General features: G+C 46.5%; 1 protein-coding gene across 6 annotated transcripts in view; it reads right to left on the bottom strand.

Annotated features, from left to right (window-relative positions):
* Positions 1-239: 239 nt before the first annotated feature.
* The window catches only part of MYL4 (myosin light chain 4), a 30,027-nt gene continuing 3,382 nt past the window's right edge, over positions 240-26,884 (bottom strand). For 3 of the 6 annotated variants that reach the window (XM_043584896.1, XM_043584899.1, XM_043584894.1), the window contains exons 2-8: positions 14,015-14,165; positions 10,743-10,770; positions 3,480-3,629; positions 2,066-2,239; positions 1,504-1,581; positions 903-947; positions 240-376 (exon numbers count right to left, since the gene is read on the bottom strand). In XM_043584896.1, coding sequence (XP_043440831.1) covers positions 919-947; positions 1,504-1,581; positions 2,066-2,239; positions 3,480-3,629; positions 10,743-10,770; positions 14,015-14,131 — 576 coding nt within the window. In that variant the 5' untranslated portion in view covers positions 14,132-14,165 and the 3' untranslated portion in view covers positions 240-376; positions 903-918. Of the gene's footprint in view, positions 377-902; positions 948-1,503; positions 1,582-2,065; positions 2,240-3,479; positions 3,630-10,742; positions 10,771-14,014; positions 14,253-14,396; positions 14,507-25,494; positions 25,653-26,884 lie in introns of those variants that run through there. The other 3 variants (XM_043584895.1, XM_043584898.1, XM_043584893.1) reach the window with 3 other exon arrangements.

The following is a 26,884-nucleotide window of genomic DNA, read 5'->3' as shown; positions in this document are numbered from 1 at the left end:
ATATACTTAACACCATAGACCTATACATTAAAAATGGTTAAGATGGAAATTCTATATTGTATGTATATTGTCTCCCAGCTCCCAGATACTACTCATTTCTCTGAGGAATATGCATGAAACCTCATATCTCATACGCACGCACACATGTACACACACACACACACACACACACACCTCAATTAATTACTTTAAAAAAAAAAAATTCAGAGACTGGTTGGAATCAGAAATTTGGCCCAGGCTTGCTCAAACTGTTTATTTACAGGGAGTCCTTGGGGCTGTGGCACAGCGGTTAAGTCCAGGACCCCAGTTCCAGCTCAGTCACTCTGGGCCTCTTGCTTAACTCACCCCAGAAAGGCTAAGGCCAAGGGCCAGGCACCTGAAAGAAAGTGCTAGATGAACCCCAGCCCCTTATCACAAACCCCACACCCCAATCAGGATGGCCCTAAGCCCAGGGGAGCTCAGGGGATGGGGAGTGAACAGGAACAGAGTCCAGAGCACCGGCCAGAAGCACTCTCTCTTCTACCCAGGACCTGGATTTCACTGCAGGAGCCTGCACAGGAGACCCCAGGCCTAAGGAAATGGTCTTGCCTTGAGAGCCTCTAAGAGAGGCCATAAGGTATGACTGATGGGGGTGGAGATAGGGTGCAAAGACCAGGGAGAGCGCATGGCCAGGCTGGAAGGGAGCAAGGGCAGGAGGCAGGAGCACAGAGAGCATAGGTAGACAGACGAAGCTGCTCTCCCATCATGACCCCCTTCCGTGACCCCCTCCGGTTACCCCCTCCGGTTTCCCGCTACCCCTAATCTGGGGTAGGATTAGGACAGAAAAGCTCTAGGGCATGTGGTGGTGTTTGGGAGCCCCTGGAGCACTCCAGAAGGGACCAGGAGGGAGAGGCCGCACTCACCCTAGACGGGTCTGCTTCACCCAGACATTATGTGTTTGACAAAGGCTGGGAAAGAAAACAGAAATCAGTCACACACTTGGCACCTCCCAGCCCCTAGGACCTCTTCCCCTCCCATATACTGCCAGACTTCCAACCTCCCCACCACCCTTTCTCCAGACTGTGACTCTTTCTCTTATTTGGGGTTGAAAGGGAGCAGCTGGAAGAAGAGAAGGAACCTCCTCCCTGTGTCTTCGCCGCTGACACTCAGACATGGACAAAATGAGCTACGTTTTCTCTGCTAATTCCTGCAACCTTGAGAAAGGTACCAGCACCACCCCATTGTTCAGATGAGAAAACTGAGGCTCAGGGAAGGTAAGTGACTTGATCCAAGTCACACGGCCAGTCTATCACAGATCTATCTCCAAACCCTGTGCTCTTTCCATTATACTATGCTGTTCACTGCAAGGAGGGAAAAGAACATCCACCAAGAGCTGACCATTGCCCATCTGGTACACACAGCCTCCAGGCCCTGGATCTGTTCCATCCTATTCTGCAGATCTGCCCAGCCCAAACTGTGCCCACCATGCCTGGGTGTCCAAGGGAGTGAGGCATGACCCGATACCTTCGTAATTGATGCAGCCATTGGCATCCTCTTGCCCAGCCAACAGCTGTTCCACTTCAGCCTCGGTCATCTTCTCTCCTGGGGTCGGAGAAGTAGACTCTGAGTTACAGATGGCCAAGGAGGGACAGGCAAAACCCTAGCACTCCCTTGAGTCTCAAGGCCCAAGGCTCCCCAGGTCTGGGAGGTGGACATCCAAGCTTTGGAAGGGGAGCCAAGGGTCTTAGGTCCCTCCTACTCCCTGAGGCCTCTCCCTTTGCCCCACAGCCAGCACTGGGCAAGCAGACCAGGGCCTCAGTGACTGAAGCAAAGACAAGGAAGGGGCCCTGGGTCCCACGTCTCAGGCCTCATCCCTGTCTGCTCTCCCAACCTGCTCTCCTCTCCTCCCAAGCCAGCTGAGCAAACCCAGTTGGGGAAGGTTGGAACAACCTTGGGCCTGGGGAGACAGGGCCTGAATCAGGATGTGATCCTAAGGACGCAAGGGCCCTTGGACACCCCCAACATATGCCACCCGGGCACTTCCCCCCCTCCATTCCTCCCACTCGGGCACCACCGGCCTGCATACCCAGGGTGGCAAGGACATGGCGAAGCTCGGCACCCATGACGGTGCCATTGCTCTCCTTGTCGAAAACGCGCAGCCCCTCCACAAAGTCCTCATAGGTGCCCTGCTCCTTGTTGCGGGAGATGTGCTGCAGGATGGGCAGGAACGTCTCAAAGTCCAGCATCTTGGCATTCATCTCTGTAGGCAGGAAGGAAACAATGTGATGGGAGCAGAGGGTCAGCAGGGGGCCTGGTCCCAGCTCTGCCAGGTCAGGACCGGGGTAGAAGGGGAAAGCTGCCATGACTCCCAGCCAGACCTCTCAGTTCCGGGTGGCCAGCTAGGCAGGGGAGCTGAGGGTGGCCGCAGCAGGATCTGAGGGGGCCCAACAGGTCACAGAACCAGGCCTCACATTCACAAGGTAGACTTGTGACATGTGATAGGCATGTCACAGAGGTAAACCAATAGGATTGCAAAAAAAGAGAATTTTGCAAAATTTTCCCTTTGGGTCTCATTACTAGACCACATTGCCTGGAACAACTCTGAATCAATAATTTTTATAAATTTGCAATCCTTTTGTAACTAACCCACTTCTCCCATGTTGACATGTGTTGAAAGCTTTAATTTTTAAATACCGCAAATGTTGGCAATTCTTTCTTTTATAACAACACAGGAACCTCCAAAAATGGAAATTCCAAGCATCTTTTAACCTCTAAGCAGGACTGCTGTTCCTCTGACCCTTTCCTACCCACATCCTTCACCCCACACTGTTGTCTTCACCAGCAAGAGGAGGAGGGGAAGGATCCAGATGGAGCCCAGGAAGCCTCTAGAGATGCATCCCAGCCCCCCGCCCAGCTGGGGGCTCTGCCCAGGTCTGCCTGTCCCACCTAGTACCTACACCTCTCAGAAGGACATGTGTGTTGGAGCAGCTGTTAACCTTACTACCCATACCTGACAAGTGATATTCACAAATGGGACACATTCCCTTATATCACTTTTGAAACTCATCCCCCAAAACCTACTGAATGCAAAGGAGCGAAAGAGGCATCATTACAGAGCTCATCTCAAGTCTGCTCCAACTTCTATTAAACAAGTAATTTACAATCTTTAGTGCTCTGACCCTCATTGGAAACAAGTGGTCACAGGACATTTCAGGGTGGTAACACCTCAACTAAGAGCAACTGGGTGCAGGGGTACGGGCAAGTGGTCCGTGGTCAGATCCCCACCTCACCTCCCTGCACCCTGGGGCATGAGAGGAAGACACTGAAGCAACAGAATGTCACTCCTGCTCTCCAGGAGCTCTGACCTCACAGGGAAAACAAGAACAGCTCCTAACCTGGGGAGGGGGGCTGGTCTTGAAGGGTTAAAGTGGGAGAGGAGAAAGAGCCCCAGGGGCCAGCGGGACAGACACCAGGAGGTGAGCTACAAGGCCCACACTGACCTTCAGGCTTAGGCTTGCCCAGGACACGCAGCACCTCGGCGTTGGTAGGGTTCTGGCCCAGGGCCCGCAGCACGTCCCCACACTGCCCATAGGTAATCTTCATCTCCCCAGTTGGCGTCCGGTCAAACAACGAGAAAGCCTCTTTGAACTCTGCAGAGAGAAGAGCCGACTGCAGGCCCCTGGGCCAAGGCTGATCAGCCTCCACCCACCCAGGCTGAAGAGCAGGTCAATGTGATTGATAAAACATTTCAGTATTTCCCTTCGGCCATCGTTCCAACCCCTCCTTGGAAGCCACCCCACACCATCTTCTGACAACCAAAGGGGCATCCTGGAGACTACATGACCTGCTCCAGCACTGGGCCTGGGATCTCTTCCATCAGTCATGGTCATATAACCTCAATGTCTCCCCTGCTCCATGGCTCCCATCCATCCACCCTTCCCTGCTGTAGGGGAGGTGCCTGCCTGTGGAAAATGTCAGGGAAATGAAAACAGCACTAGCTCAGAAGTCAGGATTCCTGGGTTCTCATCTTGGCTCTGCTGAGTAGCTTAGAATAAGCCCAGCTAAGACTGTTTCCTTGTGCAAACACAGGGAGTAAGGCTCCACTGTGAGTGTCAAAGGAGGTGGCAGCGTGTGGAGGCACTTTGCGAAGTGATAAGACCTGTTCAAAAGCTGGCTACTATCAGTACTGCCTTTTCCAGGCCAGACAAGCTGACCTGGTAGAGACCGTCAGACCACCCCAGCTCTACCACTGACCTGCATGTGGCCTTGAGCAAACTACTAGCCTTAATTGGCCCTCTTTTTTTTTTTTTTTTTTTTTTTAGCTCTAAGCAGGAATACAATGTCCACCTGAGTGGGTTGCTGTGGGGATTACCAAGTGCACCAAGCATGCTGTCTAGTGCATTTTAAAGGAATTAACAAATGGTGGCTATTATTGTATTCCCTAGTTCTGGAGCCAGCTCAGAGCTAAGACTCGATTCCTGAAGGTACCAGGTTAGGTATCAAAGAGGCAGGGCTGAATTAAGGCACTCCTGGGCCTTTTGCAAAGAACCTTAATTCCTCATTAATTTGGATTCAACTAGTTCATTACTGGGGATAATCTGGACTGGGAATGGCAAAGAAATGATTTACTAAGCAGATAGATTAACAACATAAACCAAAGAATGCGTGAACCACTTAGGAAGAAAGCTGCTTTAAATCCTCACCATATACGTTAGAAACACTTATTCCTTAGAGGCTGCTTATGGATTATTTACAAATCATTCTGCACATCAAAGCATGTTCCCCAAGATGTTTACTTGCAAGTCTTTATTGGGCTTTGCAAGAATTTAAAAAGATAGAAAACCATATGTCTTGCAATTACTGAATAATTGAGTTCAAATTCCATTTCCATTGCTTACTAGCTGTGTGACCTTGGGCAAGTAAATATTTAATCTCCATAAACCTCTCCTCTTCCATAAATGGCACCTACCTCATAGGGTTCTTAAATTACATTCAAATTAAATACAATAACGTATGTTAAAAATCTTAACAAAATGGCCAGCGTATAGTAAATGCTCGAACAATGGTGGTAGTATTATCTTACTACCACTCAACTATGCAATCCTGGCCAGGTCACTTAACCTCACTGAAACTTGGTTTCCTCCTTTGCCAAAAGGAAATAACACCCACCTCACAGTTCTGTTAGAAGGATTTAAAAAAAAATTTTTTTTTAACATTTAAGGCAACGAGCATGGCTTTTGGCACAAATTCAGTGCTCAATGAATGTATGTTAGCCGAATCTGAACTCAGACTTTTTGATCTTCTAGTTCATTCAGAAGAGTGAGGTCAGGTTTAATAAAAGGAGTCTCCTCATCAAAGAAGAACATAATGATACTTATTAGGAGGGTGGGACCTGACAGGGGAAGTAATAAGCACGATGACCTGCGATTTGATCACTTACAACGGACCAAGATCTGCACTAATAATGTTGTATGGATTACCTCATTAATCTTTCAAAAACCTTAGGCTATAAGTATTGTTACCCTCATTTATAGGCCAGTGTGCCCATGACTTCTGACCAAGGATTCATGGCACCAAGAAAAATAGTGAGGAGGGAGGAGGAGGAGGGAAGGACCTGCTTTACCTGCTAAACTCCAGCCTGCTGCAGAGTCCTGGTATGCACAGAAACCCCAAACACTGGAGTTTAGGGCTGCTACTAGGTAGAAGACAAAGCCAGCGCGATCACGGGGTACATGAGAGGTGATGTTCACGGGCCCAGAAGAAACCTTTTCTCAATAGTCTGTAGTAGTCAGGTGCTTACTAGTGCAAAGAGCAAAGGCGGTAATTCCTTCCTACAAGAATATGGAAATCTGGAGAGGGACTGGTAAATCAAGAGTTAGAAGCTAACTCCTATGGGAAAAAAAAAGCAGCATAAAAAATTGGGGCCAGGGCACCTCATTGGCTCAGTCGGTTGAGCATCGGACTTTGGCTCATGTCATGATCTCTAGGTTTGTGAGTTCTAGCCCCGCATCAGGCTCTCTGCTGTCAGCGCACCAGGCTCTCTGGCTTCAGATCCTCTGTCTCCCTCTCTCTGTGCCCTTCCCTGCTCATGCACCCTCCTCTCTCAAAAATAAATAAACATTTTTTTTTAATGGAGCCATATCACCTGGAGAATATAAAGCTAAGACATGCTGAAAAGAGTCACAGAATTTCTGAATTGGAAAGAACCAAATATTACTTTGCCAATAAGAAAATTAAGGTTCAAAAAAGTGACTTGCCAGAAGTCTCGTGGCCAAGAGTGGCAGAATTAGGGCTAATACCAAAATTTCATTCCAAATAACATTATTTCCAGCATAACACAAGAAAACCATCTTCAGCTTCATCAAAGATCAAATGAAGAGCTAGCAAGAGTAAAATTAAAACAGAAACAATTCCGATCCAAAATAAGAAACATCTTCTTCAAGGCCAGAGGAATGACAGACTGAAAGGAATTAGGCCACAGCCCTAAAAATATTCACAGAGGAAAGAGGCAACCAGCCATCCCCCTTGGCTTTGACCATGATTCCCACTTGGAAAATGAAAACTTGTGGTCATTAGTTGACTTTCTAGTCCTCATGACTACCACTATGCTTGTGTCTACACAAAAGTATATACTTAATTAAAATCCACTAAAGTACAACATAGTATTGCAAGTCTTAGCCTCAGCAATCAGACAACACAAAGAAATAAAAGGCATTCAAATTGGCCAGGAGGAGGTCAAACTTTCACTCTTCGCAGATGACATGATACTCTACATGGAAAACCCAAAAGATTCCCCAAAAAAACTGCTAGAACTGGTCCATAAGTTCAACAAAGTCGCAGGATATAAAATCAATGCACAGAAATTGGTTGCATTCCTATACACCAATAATGAAGCAACAGAAAGAGAAATAGAGGAGTCGATCCCATTTAAAATTGCACCAAAACCCATAAAATACCTAGGAATAAATCTAACCAAAGAGGTGAAAAATCTATACACTGAAACTATAGAAGGCTTATGAAAGAAATTGAAGAAGACACCAAAAAATGGAAAAATATTCCATGCTCCCGGATAAGAAGAACAAATATTGTTAAAATGTCGATACTACCCAAAGCAATCTACATATTCAATGCAACACTTACCAAAATAACACCAGCATTCTTCACAGAGCTAGAACAAATAACCCTAAAATTTGTATGGAACCACAAAAGACCCCGAATAACCAAAGCAATCTTGAAAAAGAAAACCAAAGCAGGAGGCATCATAATTCTGGACTTCAAGTTATAATACAAAGCTGTAATCATCAAGACAGTATGGTATTGGCACAAGAACAGACATTCAGATCAATGGAACAGAATAGAGAACCCCGAAATGGACCCACAAACGTATGGCCAACTAATCTTTGAGAAAGCAGGAAAGAATATCTGATGGAATAAGGACAGTCTCTTCAGCAAATGGTGCTGGGAAAACTGGCCAGTGACATGCAGAAGAATGAACCTGGACCACTTACACCATACACAAAAATAAACTCAAAATGGATGAAAGACCTAAGTGTAAGACAGGAAACCAACAAAATCCTCGAGGAGAAAGCAGGCAAAAACCTCTTTGATCTTGGCTGCAGCAACTTCTTACTCAACACGTCTCTGGAGGCAAGGGAAACAAAAGCAAAAATGAACTACTGGGACCTCATCAAGATAAAAAGCTTCTGCACAGCAAAGGAAACAATCAGCAAAGCTAAAAGGCAACTGATGGAATAGGAGAAGATATTGCAAACAACAGATCAGATAGAGGGTTAGTATCCAAAATCTATAAAGAACTTACCAAACTCAACACCCAAAAAACAAATAATCCAGTGAAGAAATGGACAAAAGACATGAATAGACACTTCTCCAAAGAAGACACCCAGATGGCCAACTGACACATGAAAAAATGCTCAACATCACTCATCATCAGGAACATACAAATCAAAACCACAATGAGATACTCCTTCACACCTGTCAGAACAGCTAACATTAACAACTCAGGCAACAACAGATGTTGGCAAGGATGCGGAGAGAAAGGATCTCTTTTGCACTGCTGGTGGGAATGCAAACTGGTGCAGCCACTCTGGAAAACAGTATGGAGGTTCCTCAAAAAATTAAAAATAGAACTACCCTACAACCCAGCAATTGCACTACTAGGTATTTATCCCAGGGATACAGGTATGCTATTTCGAAGGGACACATGCACCCCCATGTTTATAGCAGCACTATCAACAACAGCCAAAGTATGGAGAGAGCCCAAATGTCCATCGATGGATGAATGGATAAAGAAGACGTGGTATATATATACAATGGAGTATTACTCGGCAATCGAAAAGAATGAAATCTTGCCATTTGCCACTACGTGGATGGAACTAGAGGGTATTGTGCTAAGCAAAATTAGTCAGAGAAAGACATATATCATATGACTTCACTCTTATAAGGACTTTAAGATACAAAACAGATGAACATAAGGGAAGGAAAGCAAAAATAATTTTAAAACGGCGGGGGGGGAACATAAGAGACTCTTAAATATGGAGAACAAACAGATAGTTACTGGGGGGATGGGCTAAATGGGTAAGGGGCATTAAGGAATCTACTCCTGAAATCATCATTGCACTATATGCTAACTAACTTGGATGTAAATTTAAAAAATAAATAAAAAGTAAAAAGTAAATACAATAAAATACACTGAAGTCAATTTTAAGTATTTCGCTGCACCCCAGACTATTGACTGAAAAGTGAGCATCCACAGGGTGTTGCAAAAGCAGAGTCAGATTCAATCCACTAGTTTCAAAATGCATCCACTAGTTCTCATGCCCTGTGTTTGGGTAAACTGGCATCACTTTTTGGAAAGGCAATTTGGCAATAACTATTACAGTTTAAAATGCATGTATCCTTTGACCCCCTGCTAGGAAGTTCCCCTGGGGAAACCATGCCGATGCCCCCCCAACTGGAAACAGCCTAAAGGTCTAGCACTGCTAGCCTGATTAAATTAAAAGGTGCATCCATTCTTTTTTAGAGAATGTAATTCTTAGGGCGCCTGGATGGCTCAGTCAGGTAAGCATCCAACTCTTGATTTCGGCTCAGGTCATGAGCTCATGCTTTGTGAGATCGAGCCCTGAGTAGGACTTTGCACTGACAATGCAGAGGCTGCTTGGGATTCTTTCTCTCCCTCTCTCTCTGCCCCTACCCACCCAAAATAAATAAATAAACTTAAAAAAAAATAAAAGAATGTAATTCTTTTTAAAAATGAAAAATTGTATAAACTATAAAAAGATACCAAGATACAGTATTAAGTAATATATATTAGTAAATCCAAATATGCATTAAGTAAAGGGTATAGGACAGTATGTATCACATGACTCAATATGTATACATTTTATACATACCGGTATATCACTATATTTTTCTCAAAGGACACGTAGTCTTATCAACAGTGGATTTGGGAGAGGGATCAGCATCAGAGGAAAGCAAAGGGAAAATATTTTTATTTTTCATTATTTATTTTTAAGTAGTATATTTTTTTTAACCATTTTCAGGTATTACTCTACTTTTTAAAAATATAGTTATGTGCTTAAAATCAAGGGGTTGGATCAGAGGACCTTTCAAGGTCCCTTCCAGCTCCCATGATTTTATGTCCTGGAGGCATCTGGTGGGGAAAACAGAGGGATAAGTTGCAATGGCAGTGAGCCCCAGCTATAAAGCAGGTATCACATGATGAAACATTCCATTCCCAAAACACCAGACTCCTACAGGAGACAGGCAATAATCAGGTCGGAGGGTAGGAGATCTTGATGCTTCTCTTGAAGCTGCACTTAATAAAACTTTATGTCTTCATCAAAGATGGAGAAGGATTGGTGGTGGAGATCACAGGTGGACTAAGCACCCCAAAGTCACCCTTGACCCTTCCCCCTTTAGTGAGTGAGCACCTCAGTGGGCTACAGGGTGAGGGGAGAGGATGCCGGTGACCTAAGGAGGGCTTTCTAATCCCAGGAACAGAAACGGGAGTTCTAAGTATCTTGAATAGGTTTTGGGGGTGGAGGGGAAAAAAAGACATTTGTGCTGTGCATGTAATATGTTCCAGGCAGTCTGGCAGAATAGGTGGGAATTCAGGTCTGGAATCAGATTGCCTGAGTTTGAATCCTGGCTCCACTACCAACTGCCTGTGTGAGATTGGGCAAACTACCAAACCTCTCTGTGCCTCAGTGTTATCACTGTAAAATGGGGGGAGTAACAGTCTCTATCTCATCAGGTTGTTGTAAGAGTTAAGTGAGTTAATCCACGTAAAGCACTTAAGAAATAACACATTTAGGGGCATCTGGTTGGGTCAGTCGGTTGAGCATCTGACTCTTGGTTTCCATTCAGGTCATGATCCCGGGGCTCTGTGCTGGGCATGGAGCCTGCTTACATCTCTCCCTCCCTCCCTCTTTCTCTCTCTCTCTCTCTCTCTCTCCCCCCACCCCCTCAGACCCTCCCCACCCCCACTCCCTCTCTCTCAAAAAAAAAAAGAAAGAGAAAGAGAGAGGAAGGAAGGAAGGAAGGAAGGACATATCTGTTGTAGTTGAAAATGGGCACACAGAAAACCTTTGGCAAATACAGGTTATCGATGATGATGACAGTGATTACTATTACCTACAACTACTGCTCTCCTTCCTCCTCCTCCTCCTCCTCCTCCTCCTCCTCCTCTTCCAGGAAAGTGCAACAGAGGGTGTGTGGGAGGAGGTGGGCTTGTCAGTACTCACCTTCGATCTGGTCAGCAGTGAAGTCTATCTGTGGGGAGGGAAACACAGGAATGAAGGCTGAGACTGCCGAAGGCTCCCGAAGCACAAGTGGCCTCCACCATCGCAGTCGGAGTCACCTCCCGCAGGTCACCAATAAGCAGGGCAGGAGACTGAGCACAGAACCCAGCCTCCTGACTAGGAGCCATGGCTCACAGGCTATCACATAGGGCAGCCACCAGAGCTCCGTCAGGACCATTTGTGAAGCCATGGCTCACAGTGAGAGGGAAAGAGAGAAAGAGAAGTATGCTAGATAATGTTAGAACCTATGCTGACTCCCTACTGTAATTTCTTTGGGTCAAATGTAAATAATTCCTCATCCCAGCCGGCAAGAAAGCACACTCACTTTCATCCCTACTCCACAATCCACCCGCAATCCCTCTCCCACCGCCCACCGCTCCTCACCCTCAGCCTCCCTTTCCCACTGGCGATCCACCTCCTCCAATCACACCTTCTCTGTCTGCACCCCATTCCACCCCCACCTCTCCCTCTTAGGCACTGGGAGAGCAAGACTAGTTTGGGTGGACCCTTGATGTTTCATAACCTGCGGTCCTGCCTCTAGGTGTCCCCAGGCGGCGGGCCCCTTGAGGCCAGGGTTCCCGAGGGGCAGGCATTTCTGCTACTGTTCACAGAAATGCCTGGCACAGGGTAGAGGCTCAAAGATTATTTGTTGAGCAAACGAATAAATTTTGGGTTCGCCCCCACAACTCATGATAATCCAATGCTGAGTACAGAAGAGGCAGGTGGGAAGCTCTGAAAATGAATGGCAATGAACAAGCATGAGTCATCATTGTAATTTGGGATTTTGTGTGTCACTTCATCGTCCTTATCTACCACCACCCTCCCAGTGGCGGTGGTAACCACTCCTGGCATATCTTCAAGGACAGCCATTTCTAGTCCTAACTCTGCCACTTGTGATGTGCCCCCCCCCACTTCTGCCCCCCACAGGCTGACCTCCATTAATGAGGACTTCCGGGGGTGACTGGAAGGAGCTAGGAGAGCGGAGGAGGGGTTACAGTGGGTTGGGAAGGAAACTGGCTGTGACCAGGAACGGGCTTTGGCGAAGGTGGGGTTGGTCAGGAAGGTAAAGGAACCCCTAAAATAGGGTAAAGGACGCTTTGCATGAACTTTCTGAGGAAATGGTGTGGTTGTCTTACATCGTAATGAGTTAAGCCCCAGGAGTAAATGTGTAAGAGAAATTAGTATGAAAACATAAAATCAGAATATATAACCACACATTTTGGGCTTAAGTTTACTTTCGTTCTATCTTTGAGTGAAGAGTCTTCTAAGCAAAGGAACCAGAGAAGTACAATAATAGGGGAAACAGTCCTCATGAAGGATACATAAATTCTTTTTTCACTTTAAAGCAATTTCAACAACCCTCAGGATGGGAAGCTCCAGACATGGGAAAGAGGACTTCAACCAGGGGTGAGAAACTGGGGGAGGTGGGTAGATGGAGAGAAGTGACAGGCCAAAAAGACTGGGAGGGTCTGATCTGAGATCACTAGGCACCTGCCATGCAGATGTCAGGGACCAGGCTGCCCCACAGGAGTAGTGCATTATCAGAACAAATCAGAAATAAAAGCATCCTGGGGGCCTGGGTGGCTCAGTCGGTTGAGCATCCGACTCTTGATTTGGGCTGGGGTCATGATCCCAGGTTCATGGGATGGAGCCCCTGTCACACTCTAAGCTCAGTGTGGTTCTCTCTCTCTCTCTCTCTCTCTCTCTCTCTCTCTCTCTCTATCCCTATGCCTCTCCCCTGCTCACACTGTGGGCTTGCGCGCTCTCTCTCTCAAAAACTAAAAATAAAGTCATCATCCCTGTTTGTCTCTTTATTTAAAAAAAATGTTTTTTAAAGAAATAAAAGCATCCTGATGGGGGTGGGAGATAGTCAGCTTTTCTTGCTAGGCTCTGCCCATAGTGGGAGTAATGAATGACCCAGGGACTTTCAAGGTCTTACACTATTGCCTTCACGTGGACCCTAACCAAGCCCAGGGACGTGCAACGGCCTCCATTTCTTGGCCAACCCAGTTCTGCTTGACTCCTGACCCTTGTAGTGATTACCATAGATCAACCTCAGGTCCCTGGCACAACTGCAAGGTCTCAGGGGGCTGTGGGTGCTGGGAGGAACACTGAGAGGGCCAGGGAGGGTCATCCAAATGAGAGCCCAGAGTTTCAGTCTCCCTGCCTCCTCGTCACAGAACCCAGTCCTGAGCTCTTATTTTGATCTAATCCCTCGCCACCCCCAGACCTGCCCTAGTGGCTATCCCCAGAGGCCCACCACTCCCAACCTGTTATTAATAGCTCTTCATACCAGTAGCACTTGACCTCTTACATTCTGGCGCCAAGGCTCAGAACTGCTTCACTCTCCAGAGGCCTCTGACTCCTCCCTCCTCTGCCCATCCCCTCCCAGTCCCATTCCTTCAGCAGCTGGGCCAGACAGCTGGGAGGCCTAAAGTGACTGAGTCAGCAGGCAGAGCCTACACCAGCTCCAGGGAGAGGAACCTTCCAGTGCGAGGGGGAGCAGGGAGGGCAGAGAGGGCAGAGGGCCGGGGCAGCAGAGGGAACCAGGTCCCACTCCCTCACCAGGTTAGAGGGAGGCTCTCAGCCTGGGAGGGGCCAGTTCCCTGCACACTCCAGCCAGGAGCCCAGGCTGAGGCCACCGAGGGGGGGAACCACCTGGGGAGGGGAAGGGAGGGGAGAGGGAAGCAGGCCTCCTCTCCCTTATCTGGAGCCTCTCTGCCCCCATCGCCCACCCACTGCAAGGGTCTTACAGACGAAGCCTCTCCCAGACCCTCTGCTTCCTCACTGCTTAAATCACTTACTCCAAGTTGCATGGGCAGTTATCATTATGTGTCTCTTCTCCAGAAAGATATTGTACTACTACCTCTGAGAAAAGGGCCAGTCTCTTTTTCTTTGCTATGGTGGCTCCCCCAGTGCCTTAAAATTTAAGGCTGAATGGTCGGTTGGTTGTACCTCCCTGCCATTCCCAACTCTGCTGGGTAAATTTGGGGTGACAGAGCAGAAATCCATTGCTGAGGGGAAAGACCTACAACCCCAAATACCCCTCACCAGCTCCAACACCGGCTCCCTTGCCCCACGCACTGTGATGTGGGGCATGGACGCCACAGCCCTCATGCCAGTCCAGTCTCCGGGAAGTAGATCTCTAAGGTCCAGGACAGACAGGATCCTGAATTTCATCCCCACCTCCATCCCAGTGGCGGAGGCTCACTCACCTTTACACTCTTGGGGTCAAAGGCAGGTTCCTTGGGGGGTTCAGGAGCTGGGGCAGGGGCTGGGGCTGGGGCGGCCTTGGCTGCTTCCTTCTTAGGCTCAGGCTTCTTGGGAGGCATGTTGTCTTCCTGGGATCTTCAGTGGAGGTGGGAGCTAGGAAGGAATCAAGAGATGTGGCGCCTGGGAGATGAGACAGGAGACCGGGCCGCCTCCCTCCCCTTTTATCCTGGGCAGGAGCCCCCACAGAGGGGCTGGGTGAGAGCAAGAGCAACTGTTCTGACTATAAAAGGAAGAAACACCGGCAGAGTACAGCTGACAACTGTGTATTGTCACCAGGTTTGGGGCGACAAGCCCCCCTCCCCCCACCGCCCCTTCCCTCCACACCTCACACTCCTCCTGGCCTCCACCTCTGGGACAGGCTGATCCCTTCCTGCCAATCAGTGGAAACCCAGAGGGGCCAGGAAAACAGACCCTCTCGAAAATGCCAGAGTCCAGCCAGAGAGATGAGCTGACTTGAGCAGTTGATAACCCTCACACAAAGCCCAGGGGAGGGTAAGGCTTTTTTTAGCCCCTCCTGAGCAGAGGCAGCCCACTGCACATTCCTTTTAGGCCAGGCTCCTTTAAGCTGAGAGCCACTCTGGAGCCTCGGCTCTGCCTCCGGGCTGGAGCCCTGAAGCAACAGCTGGTCCAGTCAACCCACACTGTCCCCATACCCTCCCTATCCACAGGGTAAAGCCCTCCATCCTCCAGAGCAGGCAACCCAGGAGCTGCACCAATCTCGAGTCCCTGGGTTTATCTGCCCTCACCCCACCAACCTCAATCATGCCTTCAACAAGTACTGAGCACTGAACTTGTGCTTGGCGGGGGGGGGGGGTGTCTTGGGGGGGGTCTTAGGTGAGAGGCAGGGAGGTGTGGCTGAAAGTCAACAGGACTGGAGGTCAGAAAACTTGGGTCTTGTCACTACACTTCTAACTCGTTCTGTGCCCCTGGACTCTGTGTGTGTGTGCATGTGCAGGTGTGTGTGTGGTGCTTACTGTGTACCAGGTACTATTAGGTGCTGTCATATAAAATCTCATTAAACCTTTGCCACAATACTATAAAATAAATATTATTACTCCTCTTTTGCACCTGGGGAGATTGAAACCAAAAGTGGTCGGGTAACAGGGTCACTCAGCTAATTAGCTATGAGCTGGATTACAACCCAAGTGTGTCCGATTCTAAAGTTTATGCTTAAATCATTGATAGCATAATCCCATTTATGGGGACGGGCGTGCGCGCACACAGATACGTTTGTGTTCATCGGAAAGCTCAGGATGGATACACAGTAAACTGGTAGGAAGAAACACCCCTGGGATCCTGGGGCGGGGAGGGGGTTGAGGAAGGGAACAGGACGGCAATTTGTAGCTTTGTACTTTTTTCACTTCCTATATTAATGGAAATTTTTATAACGAGCATGTGCTGTTTTTGTAAAAAACGTTGAAAGTCTATAAAGTGTTCAGAAAACTCATCCACCACACAGAATTGCTTTCAGCTGAACTTTAAGACTCTACAGTTCAGAAGATAAGGAGACCAAGTTGAGAGCAGAACAGTCTGGTTTACTTGCCTATAAAACAGGATTGCTAGACTCCCACAACACCGGCTCCCTGCCAGCTCCTAAGCCTGCAAATCCAGGCGTTGGGAGCCCGCACCAGTCCATTCTCCAGGCTCCCCAAACCCAGGCTCCATTTGCCAGATCTTTCCTAGACGAAAGGGCCCTCTTGCTCTTATCCTACCTGGTTTTGTAGGTGAAGAACCTAATGCCCAGAGAGACTTTTAAGCAGCCTCAAGACGTTCAGCTATTTTTTTTTTTTTTAAATTTTTTTTTTTCAACGTTTATTTATTTTTGGGACAGAGAGAGACAGAGCATGAACGGGGGAGGGGCAGAGAGACAGGGAGACACAGAATCGGAAGCAGGCTCCAGGCTCTGAGCCGTCAGCCCAGAGCCTGATGTGGGGCTCGAACTCACGGACCGCGAGATCGTGACCTGGCTGAAGTCGGACGCTTAACCGACTGCGCCACCCAGGCGCCCCAAGACGTTCAGCTATTTATAGGCACAGCTGAGCCAGCTAATTCTGGCCCCCGGTGTGTGGCGCTCTTACCCCACCCTACGGCTCCCGTAGCCTAGGTGTGCTTTCACCACTGGTAAGCAGAGAAGCCTTCAAAGGAAACTGAGGCAGGAAAAGGGGCCAGACTCGCCCAAGGGGGAACGCAAACCCTAGGCCAGTGCTGGTCCCGTCTGGGACAGCAAGCAGCTGCTAGCTCTTTCACCTCACCCACCCCTTTTCTGCCTCACCTTCTCTCTTCCTTTGCGTTACCTGTTTCCCAGGGCCTCCCCTTGCACCCTTCCCTTTTCCCTGTCTGTCCCTTCCCTGACTTCCTCGTTCCCCACGGGCTTGGGGGCCCAGGTTGTTGATAAGGAGGAAGGAGGAGAGTGGAAGCCCAGCCTCTCCCCTCCTCTACTCCCACTGCAGCCCCTTCCTGGACCAGGTGTGCTGCAGGGTTTGTGAAGACACAGGGCCTGGGGTTTGGTGGAAGGCTGCAAGCCAGAAGCTGGAAGACCCAGACACTAGCCCTGACCTTGCCAGCCACTCCCCCTCTCTGGGCCTCAGCTTGTTTATCTCTAAAATGAGAGATAATCAGGAGCTTTCAAACAGTTTTCAACAGACACCCAAGGCTTCCTTAACTTGCTTCGGGCTGTAAAGGACGCAGAGAGGCCAGGTTCGGAGCTCCCCCTGCCATTTCAGCCAGCAGCACTCCTGTGTGTTTTATGTACCAGGGCCCCAGGATCATTTTCTAAGAAAGTATTCTATGGTTTAAGAGTCTAAAAATAACCACTGAATGGGATGATCTCATATGTCCCCTTCCAGTTAAGAAATAGGTTATTCTAACCATTCTAGTAAGAAGTTTGATCCTCAAAAGAAAGAGTTGGGGGGCGCCTGGGTGGCTCAGTCGGCTAAGCGTCAGACTCTCGATTTCAGCTCAGGTCATGATCTCACTGTTCGTGGGTTTGAGCCCCACATCGGGCTCTGTGCTGACAGTGCAGAGCCTGCTTGAGATTCTCTCTCTTCCTCTCTCTGCTATCTGTCTCTCTCTCTCAAAATAAATAAAATAAACTTTTTTAAAAAGCGAGAGAGTTGAGCATTTCCTTTAATTTCATTTATCTTTTTGTTTTTCTTTTCTTTAAAAAAATTTTTTTACATTTATTTATTTTTGAGAGACAGAGTGAGACAGAACATGAGGGGAGAGGTGCAGAGAGAGAAGGAGACACAGAATCCAAAGCAGGCCCCAGGCTCTGAGCAAGCGTTCAGCACAGAGCCTGCCGCAGGGCTCAAACCCACAAACCATGAGATCATGACCTGAGCCGAAGTTGGACACTCAACTGAGTGAGCCACCCAGGCGCCCTTTCTTTTTTCTTTTCCTTTTTTTTTTTTTTTAATTCTAAGGAGGAGTAAAATATCCAACCTGCTTGGGAACAGAACTATGAGGTTAGAAAACTGGGAAAACCGAATGGGGCTCACTGAACATCCAGACATAGAAAGGGTGTGGTGGGGGGGGGGGGCTTTAGAGGCAGACAAGCATAGGGCTGAATCCCCGTTTTGCATTTCCTAATCTTGGGCCCAGCACCCTAAGGACCTTCAACAATAAACATTTCCTTCTCAAGCTGTTGTGAGATCTGTATGAAATATCATAAGCAAGGCACCACAAACCATCCCTCGCACACTGGAAGCACTCCTGGCTGTGAATTTCATTTTGCTTTCCCAGGCAGATGAAGCTAGACGAGTGTTCAGGTTTCTCAGACTTTCCAGAAGGAATTCCAGAAGAGGGGAGGCACAGGTAAGGCGGCAGAGGCTACTGGGATTATAAAGTGTAGGTTTAGGAAAGAGGAAGAAGTGGAAGGGAATGGGGGAGGGAGAAGGATGGCAGCTGGGTGCCCACAGTGTGACATATTTTGTGGCTCAGAAAGCATGTAGCAAGTCCCTGGGGCCAGGAGGCCTGCCTGTCAGCCACACTCAGACGAGGTGCCAGCCTGCCTGAAACCTTAGGCCACAAGCACTCCAGCAGGAGAGGAGACACTCCTCAAACCAGTTTCTGATTCTCTTTGAGCAACACCAGCTAAAAAAGTATCTGGCACTTCAGCAGCAGCGAGAGGAGAGTGTGGTTTTCCAGAAAGAGCCATGCACCAAGAATCAAGACACCAGAGGCTGGCCTTGCTATTACCATAGCTCATGATGCCCACGGTTCACAAGGGCCCATTACTGGAGTCAGAGGGTTCACTTTTATGGTCCCCATTCTGCTTCACGGTCACTAACTTTTACCTTCCTGTCCATCCAGAGTATCCTGCACAGGGTCTATGACAGTGCCCGCCACCACCACCCCCACCCTCCCCGCCCAATACATGTGGACCAATTAGAGCAAAGGAAAGAGAGAAGGAAAGAAGAGGCAGGGTGTGAAGAGGCGAGCGTGGCAGCGGGTCCTGGCAGCCTAACCGGTGCCTCTGGGAGGCTTCTAATGGTTCCTGAGCCAGGGCTGTGCCAGCACACTCAGATGCTCCCACTGGAAGGACCTCAAACTCAGTAGATGGAAAACACAGGACAGAATTTCACACCAACCCATTTATGCCCCATGTCAAATTCAGAGACAGATCCACAGAGAACTGACATCAGGCCTCCTTTAGGCTGGGCTTACGCATGCTCACTCACACTTCTCCCTTCTCCTCTAACCACGCAGGGCCTGTGTCCTGTCCTGAAAGAGATCCATCAGAGTCTCCTGCCTGGGATCAAATGCTGCTGACAGCAGGCCTGGCTCTTAATGCCTTGTCCTAGTCACCTCTCCCTCCTCTCTTCTGGCCAGTGTCTCATAAACTAGACATCATGGGGCAACGCCCTGGCCAACACTAATCTGTCCCCATACAGGGCACTGGGTAAATCGACAGAGGGTAAGAGAGACCACTCAGGTGCCAGACTGCCTGGGTTAGAGTCCTGACTCAGTTAGTTAAGCCAGCTAATTAACTTCTTTATGTCTCAGTTTCCCATCTATAAAATGGGGCAGCCGATACAACCTCTTGAGAGTTAAATGAGTTAATGTGGGTGACATCCTTAGAACAGTGTCCAACCCAGAGCAAGTGCTCAAAATCCTTGAGTTTGCCTCCTGATTGAAATAGTGTGGTTGCTGCTCCCTCTTCCAAGGTCAACAGCAGAAGAATTATACAGAGAAAAACACCAACAAGAAATGAAGAGAACTGTGAGAAGCCGCTTGGATGAAGGGGAGCCCTATTTGAACTGGTGTGTGTGTGTGTGTCTGTGTGTGTGTGTGCGTGTGTGTGTGTGTGTGTGTGTGTGTGTGTGTGTGTGGCAGAGAGATGTGGCCAGGCATGGCTGTGGAACAACAACAACAAAAAAAGAGCTCTGGGTCCTGATCTGTCTTTCCCTCCACTATTGCCTTCGAACATGCAATGATGCCCCATCACCTGTGTGACTCAACTCTATGATCCAGGTGCTGGTTAGGGTACATCAGGGCACTGAAGATGTACTGTGCTTGTAAAGAACTGATGAAAAAACAGCGAGGGGGCAACTGAACTTTGGACAGTTGTTTTCTCCTTCATCCCCTAAAATCTCAGGACAGATGGATTACAATTTAAAAAGTGTCTCTCTTAGGGCACCTGAGTGGCTCAGTCAGTTAAATGTCTGACTTTGGCTCAGGAAATGACCTCATGGTTCATAGGTTCTAGCCCTGTGTCGGGCTCTGTGCTGACAGCTCGGAGCCTGGAGCCTGCTTCCAGTTCTATGTCTCCCTTTCTCTCTGCTCCTTCCCCACTCATTCTCTCTCTCTCTTTCTCTCTCTCAAAAATAAACATTTAAAAAAAAAGCAAAGGGACAGAAAAGCTAGGAAATACAGGGAATAGAGGTAGAAGGGCTTTGTGGTTTAGAAGGGCAATCAAGCTGAGTAGACATCTGACAGAAATCTCACCCGAGTTCAGGAGAGACATGAATAAAGAGGTTCCCTGAAGCATGATTTACGGTGGCAGGAGGTGGAAGCAATGTGGGTCTCCATCACTGAGACCATGCCACATGTCAGTTAGAAGCAAAAGATTAGATGTATACCCAGAAGAAACACAGTGATGAGTAAGAAGCTGAATAAGATGTAAACCACAATAACATTTCTATAAATTTAAAATACCTGCATATAATCTCACTGATGGCACACTGCATATGAATGTGCCACAACTCAAGCTCCAAGGAAAGAAAACACTTATTTGCAACTCAGCTAGCTAGACAGGTATAAGAATCTCTGCTACAATTGAAGCCGCTCACAATGCAAATTAATACACATTTCTCTAACATAAATATGCAGATTTTAATCAACAGCATTACGTAAACGGGCTGCAAAAATGGCAAGAGAAGTTTAAATGTTTCGTTGATATTAATAAATTTAGAGTTCCTTTTCAATTTATGCAATATCTCCTTGAATTTCATGTTGGTAATACTGAGTTGACACGGAGTTAGTGAATTTACTTAACTTGGACATACTTTTGATACTGATTTGCTTTTGCTTCAAAGTCAAATCAATTCTTTTAAAATAGATGAAGCAATTTTGTCCATTTAGAGGCAAATATTAGAGGAAAGTGATTTTTTTTGTACTTGATTCAGGTATTGGAAAATTTTAAAGTACACTCGAAACAACTTAGTATGTGAATCTACTTTTTCAACTGTGAGATTACAAAATCTAAATACAGATCGAGTATTTCTGATGAAAATTTAACATCTACACTGAGATGTGCTATAAGAAAAAACACACACTGGGTTTTGAAGACTTAGTAGCAAAAAAATAATAATAATTTAATACAGTTTATCAATAATTTTTATATCATTTACATTTTGAAATAACATTTGGCTCTACTGGGTGGAATAAGATATATTATTAAATTTTATTAAGTACATGGATACTAGAAGCATTATGTGTTATTCAAGAACACAGACAAACAAAAAAATACACGTTAAAAATCTCTGAGAGTCAGGGTGCCTGGGTGGCTCAGTCAGTTAAGTGTCCAACTCTTGATCTCGGCTCAGGTCATGATCTCACGTTCATGAGATTCAGCCCCGTGTTGGGCTCCCCGCTGAGTATGGAGCCTGCTTTGGATTCTCTCTCTCCATCTCTCTATGTCTCTCCCACACTCTCTCCCTCCCTTTCTCTCTCTCTGTCTCTCTCAAAATAAATAAACATTAAAAAATTAAAATAAAAATATTTGACGGCTGCTTATGGTGAGCGTTGTTTGGATGGGATGGAACGGTGAGATAAAAGGGCACAAATAAAAAATTAAACAAGAGAGGCCTTGCATGGACCACTGATGAAAGAAGGCTATAAATTAAGGAGAATGATTAACCCAATCCCCTGTATCTAAGATTCCTTGTGACCACGGAAGAAGGAAAAAAGCAATGAAAACCTGAAGTCTCCGTGACCTTTAAAACCCAGAGCACCAAAGGTAAAGGCAGAGAAAGAATGAAAGGGTCTAAAAGCAATTTTTCAAAGACCATGATAAGACTAGTCCTCAGAGCGCTTTAAATCATCCCGTCCAACTTCATTTCCTTGGCTGTTTAGTGCAGGTGGAGAATGCTACACATTTGGCCTAATCACTCGAGAGTCCATCTAAATGGTTGAAGCTAGTTTCTGTGCTGTGATCAAGGCAGTGCTGCCTAGTGCTGTATCTGTGAGCTCAGCTGTTGGAGGAGGACATTGGGAGGGGCTCCAACAACAGGTGGGTTGGAGTCCGCCTGAGAATCTAAAGCAGAGGGCAGGACAGCTGGTGTCTGGCAAAGTGATTTATAGTTGAAAGCAACAGGGAGCAAGTCAGAACCCTCACCAGTCATCCAAACTACACACTCCCACCCCCCCACGCCGCCCCAGACATCCTGTCAGCTGCAAGGGACTTTAGAGGCACAGACAGAAGGGGTGACTAGACCAAGGTCATGGCAGACCCGAGACTAGAACCCAGGACACTACTGTAAGGCAACAGTGGAAGCTGGTAGAGCTGATAAGGATTCCTCCATGGAGAGCCCTGGCCCCCAAGCGGGGAAGGGAGCAAGAAAGCATCAATGACAGCTGGCCCTGTCACCCACAGTGTGGATGGCTCCTAGCAAGGAAAAAGAGACTCTACCCCTTAGCAAGCAGTTTGTCTCAGCATTTGGGGAGATGTTCTTAGTGCTAAAAATGATTCTCTTTTCTTGGTTTTCCTTTCTACCAACTTCTTCTTTTACTTCTTAAATTCTGACTTCCTCCCTGACTTCTCTGTGGCTAGATCTAGTGGTCTTGCCTCTGGGCCTTCTCTGCTGTACTTACCACACCAAAGTTCTGTCATTGACCCTCCTCTCCTGTATCTCCTTTATCCAGTTTACTCTCATTCATTCATTCATTCATTCATTCATTCATTCAGCTAACACCTATTAAACACCTACAGTATGCACTTACTTTTACTAAAATGAGTAAGAGGCCATCCCTGCCCCCAAGGAGCTTCCTGTCTGGTGTGGAAGATGCAGATATATAAATAGTTTTAATGTAATGACAAATACTCACACAGAGGTTTTAGAAGGTGTTATATAACCAAAATAGAATGCATTTAGTTCAACTGGGAAAATCTCTTATCTCCAGCCTCAATTTCTTTCTTAAATTGTTCAAGCTTCACATATTCAATTAAAATTTGGGCATTTCTCACCTGAGCATTTCAAACTTAGTATATTTTAAACCGAGCTCATCACCTATGTCCCAAATCATATATTTGTGACACATAAAACAAGCAAACAACAACAGGTTCTATTTGTGACAACTATAGAAGAGACTCCAGACTGGAACAGAATCAAGTCTGCATTTAATTCATTGCTATGCAATTATTTAGAGAAAAATTAAATTTTGCCTAGAAGCTATAAAGGGGAGGGGGCAGGGGCACCTGGGTGGCTCAGTCGGTTAAGCGTCTGACTTGGCTCAGGTCATGATCTCACGGTTCATGAGTTTGAGCCCCACGTTGGGCTCTGTGCTGACGGCTCAGAGCCTGGATGGAGCCTGCTTCGGATTCTCCCTCTCTCTCTGCTCCTCCCCCACTCACGTTCTGTCTGTCAAAAATAAACATTAAAAAAAATCTTTTAAAGGTGAGGGGGCACCTAGGTGGCTCAGTCGGTTGGGCGTCCGACTTCAGCTCAGGTCATGATCTCACGGTTTGTGAGTTCGTGCCCCGCAAATGGGTTCTGTGCTGACAGCTCAGGGTCTGGAGCCTGCTTCCGTTTCTGTGTCTCCCTCTCTCTCTACCCCTCCCCCACTTGTGCTCTGTCTCTCAAAAATAAATAAATGTAAAAATATATACATTTAAAAAGGGGAGAAACAAAGAATCTATTATTTGGTGAACATCCTCTCCAGATAATAGAAATATTTTTTATCTAGCAATCAGGCATATAAGTGCCTTCTGAGGAAAAGGAGATAATAGCCGGTAAGATCATTGAATTCATTCTTCTGATCTGTCTGTACTCAATAAACAGCCTCTGGTTGGAATCTGAATGCCCTTAAAAAAAGGAACTGGATAAGAATATTTCCCGCTGTAAATGAGTAACTTGTAACTATTTTCATTTTCCATCTTTTTCAGATTCAATTATGAGAGAGAAAAAGGCAAGCTGAGGGCAAAACGCGATCTGACATCTTGCAATCCCCCCTTTAGGGGCAACCTCCCCACTGCCTTAAGGTGGAATATATATATATATATTGGCACTAGTAACTACCTAAGAACAAAGACGGGAAAAACAAATGGTTAACTGATAAAGATCACAGTCATGTAGGACATGAAACTCCATTATAGTTTGTAACTGTCTTAACGATTTACAAGAAAAACACAATCTCAGTGATAGACCTCCAGGAACCTATAGACTCCATTTCCTGGAGACCTAGCATCACCTTCACCTCCATAGGATAGAAAACCCTATATAATCAGTCACTCTTCACAATCACAATGCAGCCTTTTCTGCCCACGGGTCCTGTTCCCGTGCTACAATAAAAACACCTTTTTGCACCATAAAATGTCTCAAGAATTCTTTTTCAACCGCTGGGCTCGCTGATCCCACGTCGCAACCATCCAAGAATAATGGAAATTTAGAATTGCCTTATCTCCCTAGCAGCCTCTTTGCTGCACTCCTGGCCCCTACTGTCTTTCTCCTCCAATTCACATAATCCTCAGCTGTTAGCATAATCTTTCTCAAATTCCATTCCCGTGAAGTCACTGCCCAGCTCAATCACCACCAGCAGCTCCGTAGGTCTATTTTATCAACCTAAAGTCATCAGTTTGGAACCCAGAGCTTATCAACTGTCCCACACACCACCACTTCAACCAAGCTTAAACTGCCTCCACTGCAGGCAAGCTAATTTGCTTACCATTTATCTTCTTCCCTGTGCTTTTGAAGTCTGTCTAGCCCTCCTTGCCATCAGCCATGTAGACCATCCCAGAGCTCACTTCAACCAGGATGCATCTGATTAGCCTCAACACTTCAGACTGCTTTGACCTGAAATCCCTTACGGACCTATGTGCAAAACCAGCCTGTTCTCTGGGTCCAGAAAGAGACACTCAAAAGAGCATCAAGTTATGACCAATAAGGGATAACACTGAGTAGTGATGTCATTTAATCATCAGATATACTTATAATATTTTAATAACTTTGTATTTGTGCAGAGCACTATACTAGATAATGAGGACAGCAGGGTGAGGCAAAGTCCCTACCTTCAAGGAATTTATATTAAACAAATATAATTAAAATTGCCATATATACTATGAAGGAAAAGAATAAAGATGTTGTGAGAGAGAATTGTAGGGTAGAGTTAATAATTTTGGTTAGGTAGGACAGGGAATATTCTAAGGATGTAATATCAAGGCCTGAGGCCTGAAGGATGAGTTGAATTTAGCTAAAGAGTAAGGGCAAGGGTGCCTGGGTGGCTTATTCGGTTAAGCGTTTGACTTTTGATTTTGACTTAGATCAGGATTTCACAGTTCGCGAGATCAAGCTCTGCATCGGGCTCCTCGCTGGCACTGCAGAGCCTGCTTGGGATTCTCTCCCTCTCTCTCTGCCCCTCCCCTGCTCACGTACTCTCTCTCTCCCTCTCTCTCTCTCTCAAAATAAATAAACTTAAAACAAATTATAACTAAATAGCTTCTCCTTGTTAAAAAAAAGAATAAGGGCAAAGTGATTTAGGAAGAAGAAGTAATATGTGTAAAGGGTTCCACTTTAATCAGTCAATATTTTTTAAGCATCTACTAAATATGTAATTCTTTTCCTAAAACAATAAAGAGACATGTAAGGCTTAGCCTTCCCTTCGGGAGATATGACATAAATAATCTTGATCATATTAGTCTGCTCAGGATGCTATAACCAAATACCACAGACTGGGTGGAGTAAGCAACCGAAATGTATTTTCTCACAGTTCTGGAGGCTAGAAGTCCATGATCAAGGTGCTAGCAAATTTGGTTTCTGATGAGAGCTCTCTTCCGGGCTTGTAGATGGCTACTTTCTTGCTATGTGCTTCATGTGACCATCCCTCTACCCTCTTAGGTTTGTATCATGGACCCTGTAAATTAAACTGACAAAAGACAGATTAACAGAATTTTAAAAATAAGAGTTTAAAAACAAGAGGTGGTTAGAACAGAACTTGAGGCTTACATAACATCTTAGCAAACAGCAACAAATTTGTGGAGAAGTGACAAAACAAAGGAGAAAAGTTTGGGCTTGCGGGGTGGTAAGCTGTGTAAAGGTAAATATATGGGGGAACTAATGGAAGATAAGGGTTATTTCAGTAAAGTTTGTTTGTGCAGAATCAGTGCCAGCTCCTTGTCTCTAGTGATAATGGTTGTTTTCCTCCTCCTGGTACAGGAGAGCGGGGAAGAGGAAACAACTTCACAAAGGGAAATTGATGTCCTGATTTTAGGCAAATGGGGGAAAGCAAAGAGTACTTTCTGTGTTTGTTGCTTCCTAGTTTTTTTCAGGTCAAAATAATCCTTATGCCAAAGTGACATATTCTGGTCCCCTTTGGGGAATATAGAGTATAACAGGGAAGTGAGGCAAGGCTGAAAAAAGTGGCAGAGACTAGACCGTGGAGGACCTTAGAAGAGAAGTTAACAGGTTTGAGTGATCTCCTGAGAGCAATGGGAAATCCTGAGTTGGGAGGGGGAGGATTAGGAGGGAGTCCTGACATGATCAGACTTGTTTCTGAGGGTAGGTAAGGCTGGAGACAGGAAGAGATGAGAAGGTATATTCAGGGTAAAATTAGTAGGGCTTTTGTGACTAGATGGTAGGGTCAAAGAGAGAGCATGGTTTCAGGTTTGGGTAATGGAGAGGATGGTGATACCTTAAACTGAGATGGGAAGTACTTCAAGTATGAGGAACAAGGAATTCTATTCTCAACAAGAACCTGTGAGATGTCCAGTTGACAGCTAGGCACTCAGGTCTGGAGTTCTAAGAAGCAGTCTGACTAGAGATACGGATTTTGGAACAATTTTATGAGAGCGGAGGCCAAGAGAACAGATGGGTTTGGAAAGGAAGAAAGCATAGGGGTGAGAAGAAGGCCTAGAACAGGCCCCTGAACCATTCTAACATTAGAGGGGCTACAAAGGAAACTAATAAAAACAGAGCAGTAGGAGGAAAACCAGGAGACTGTGTGATCAGAGATGCCAAAGGAAAGGGATGATTTGACCAAGAGGGAGGAGCCAACACAGGAGTAAATGCCTCAAGGTCAGGTAATATAAGATGATACGACAGCAGCATGAACAGGGACAACAGGAGGTACAGACAAGGGTCACTGAAGGAATTCAGAAG

The sequence above is a fragment of the Prionailurus bengalensis genome, chromosome E1 (assembly GCF_016509475.1).
Source record: "Prionailurus bengalensis isolate Pbe53 chromosome E1, Fcat_Pben_1.1_paternal_pri, whole genome shotgun sequence".
Taxonomy (NCBI): domain Eukaryota; kingdom Metazoa; phylum Chordata; class Mammalia; order Carnivora; family Felidae; genus Prionailurus; species Prionailurus bengalensis.
This window is presented reverse-complemented; position numbering and strand designations above follow the sequence as displayed.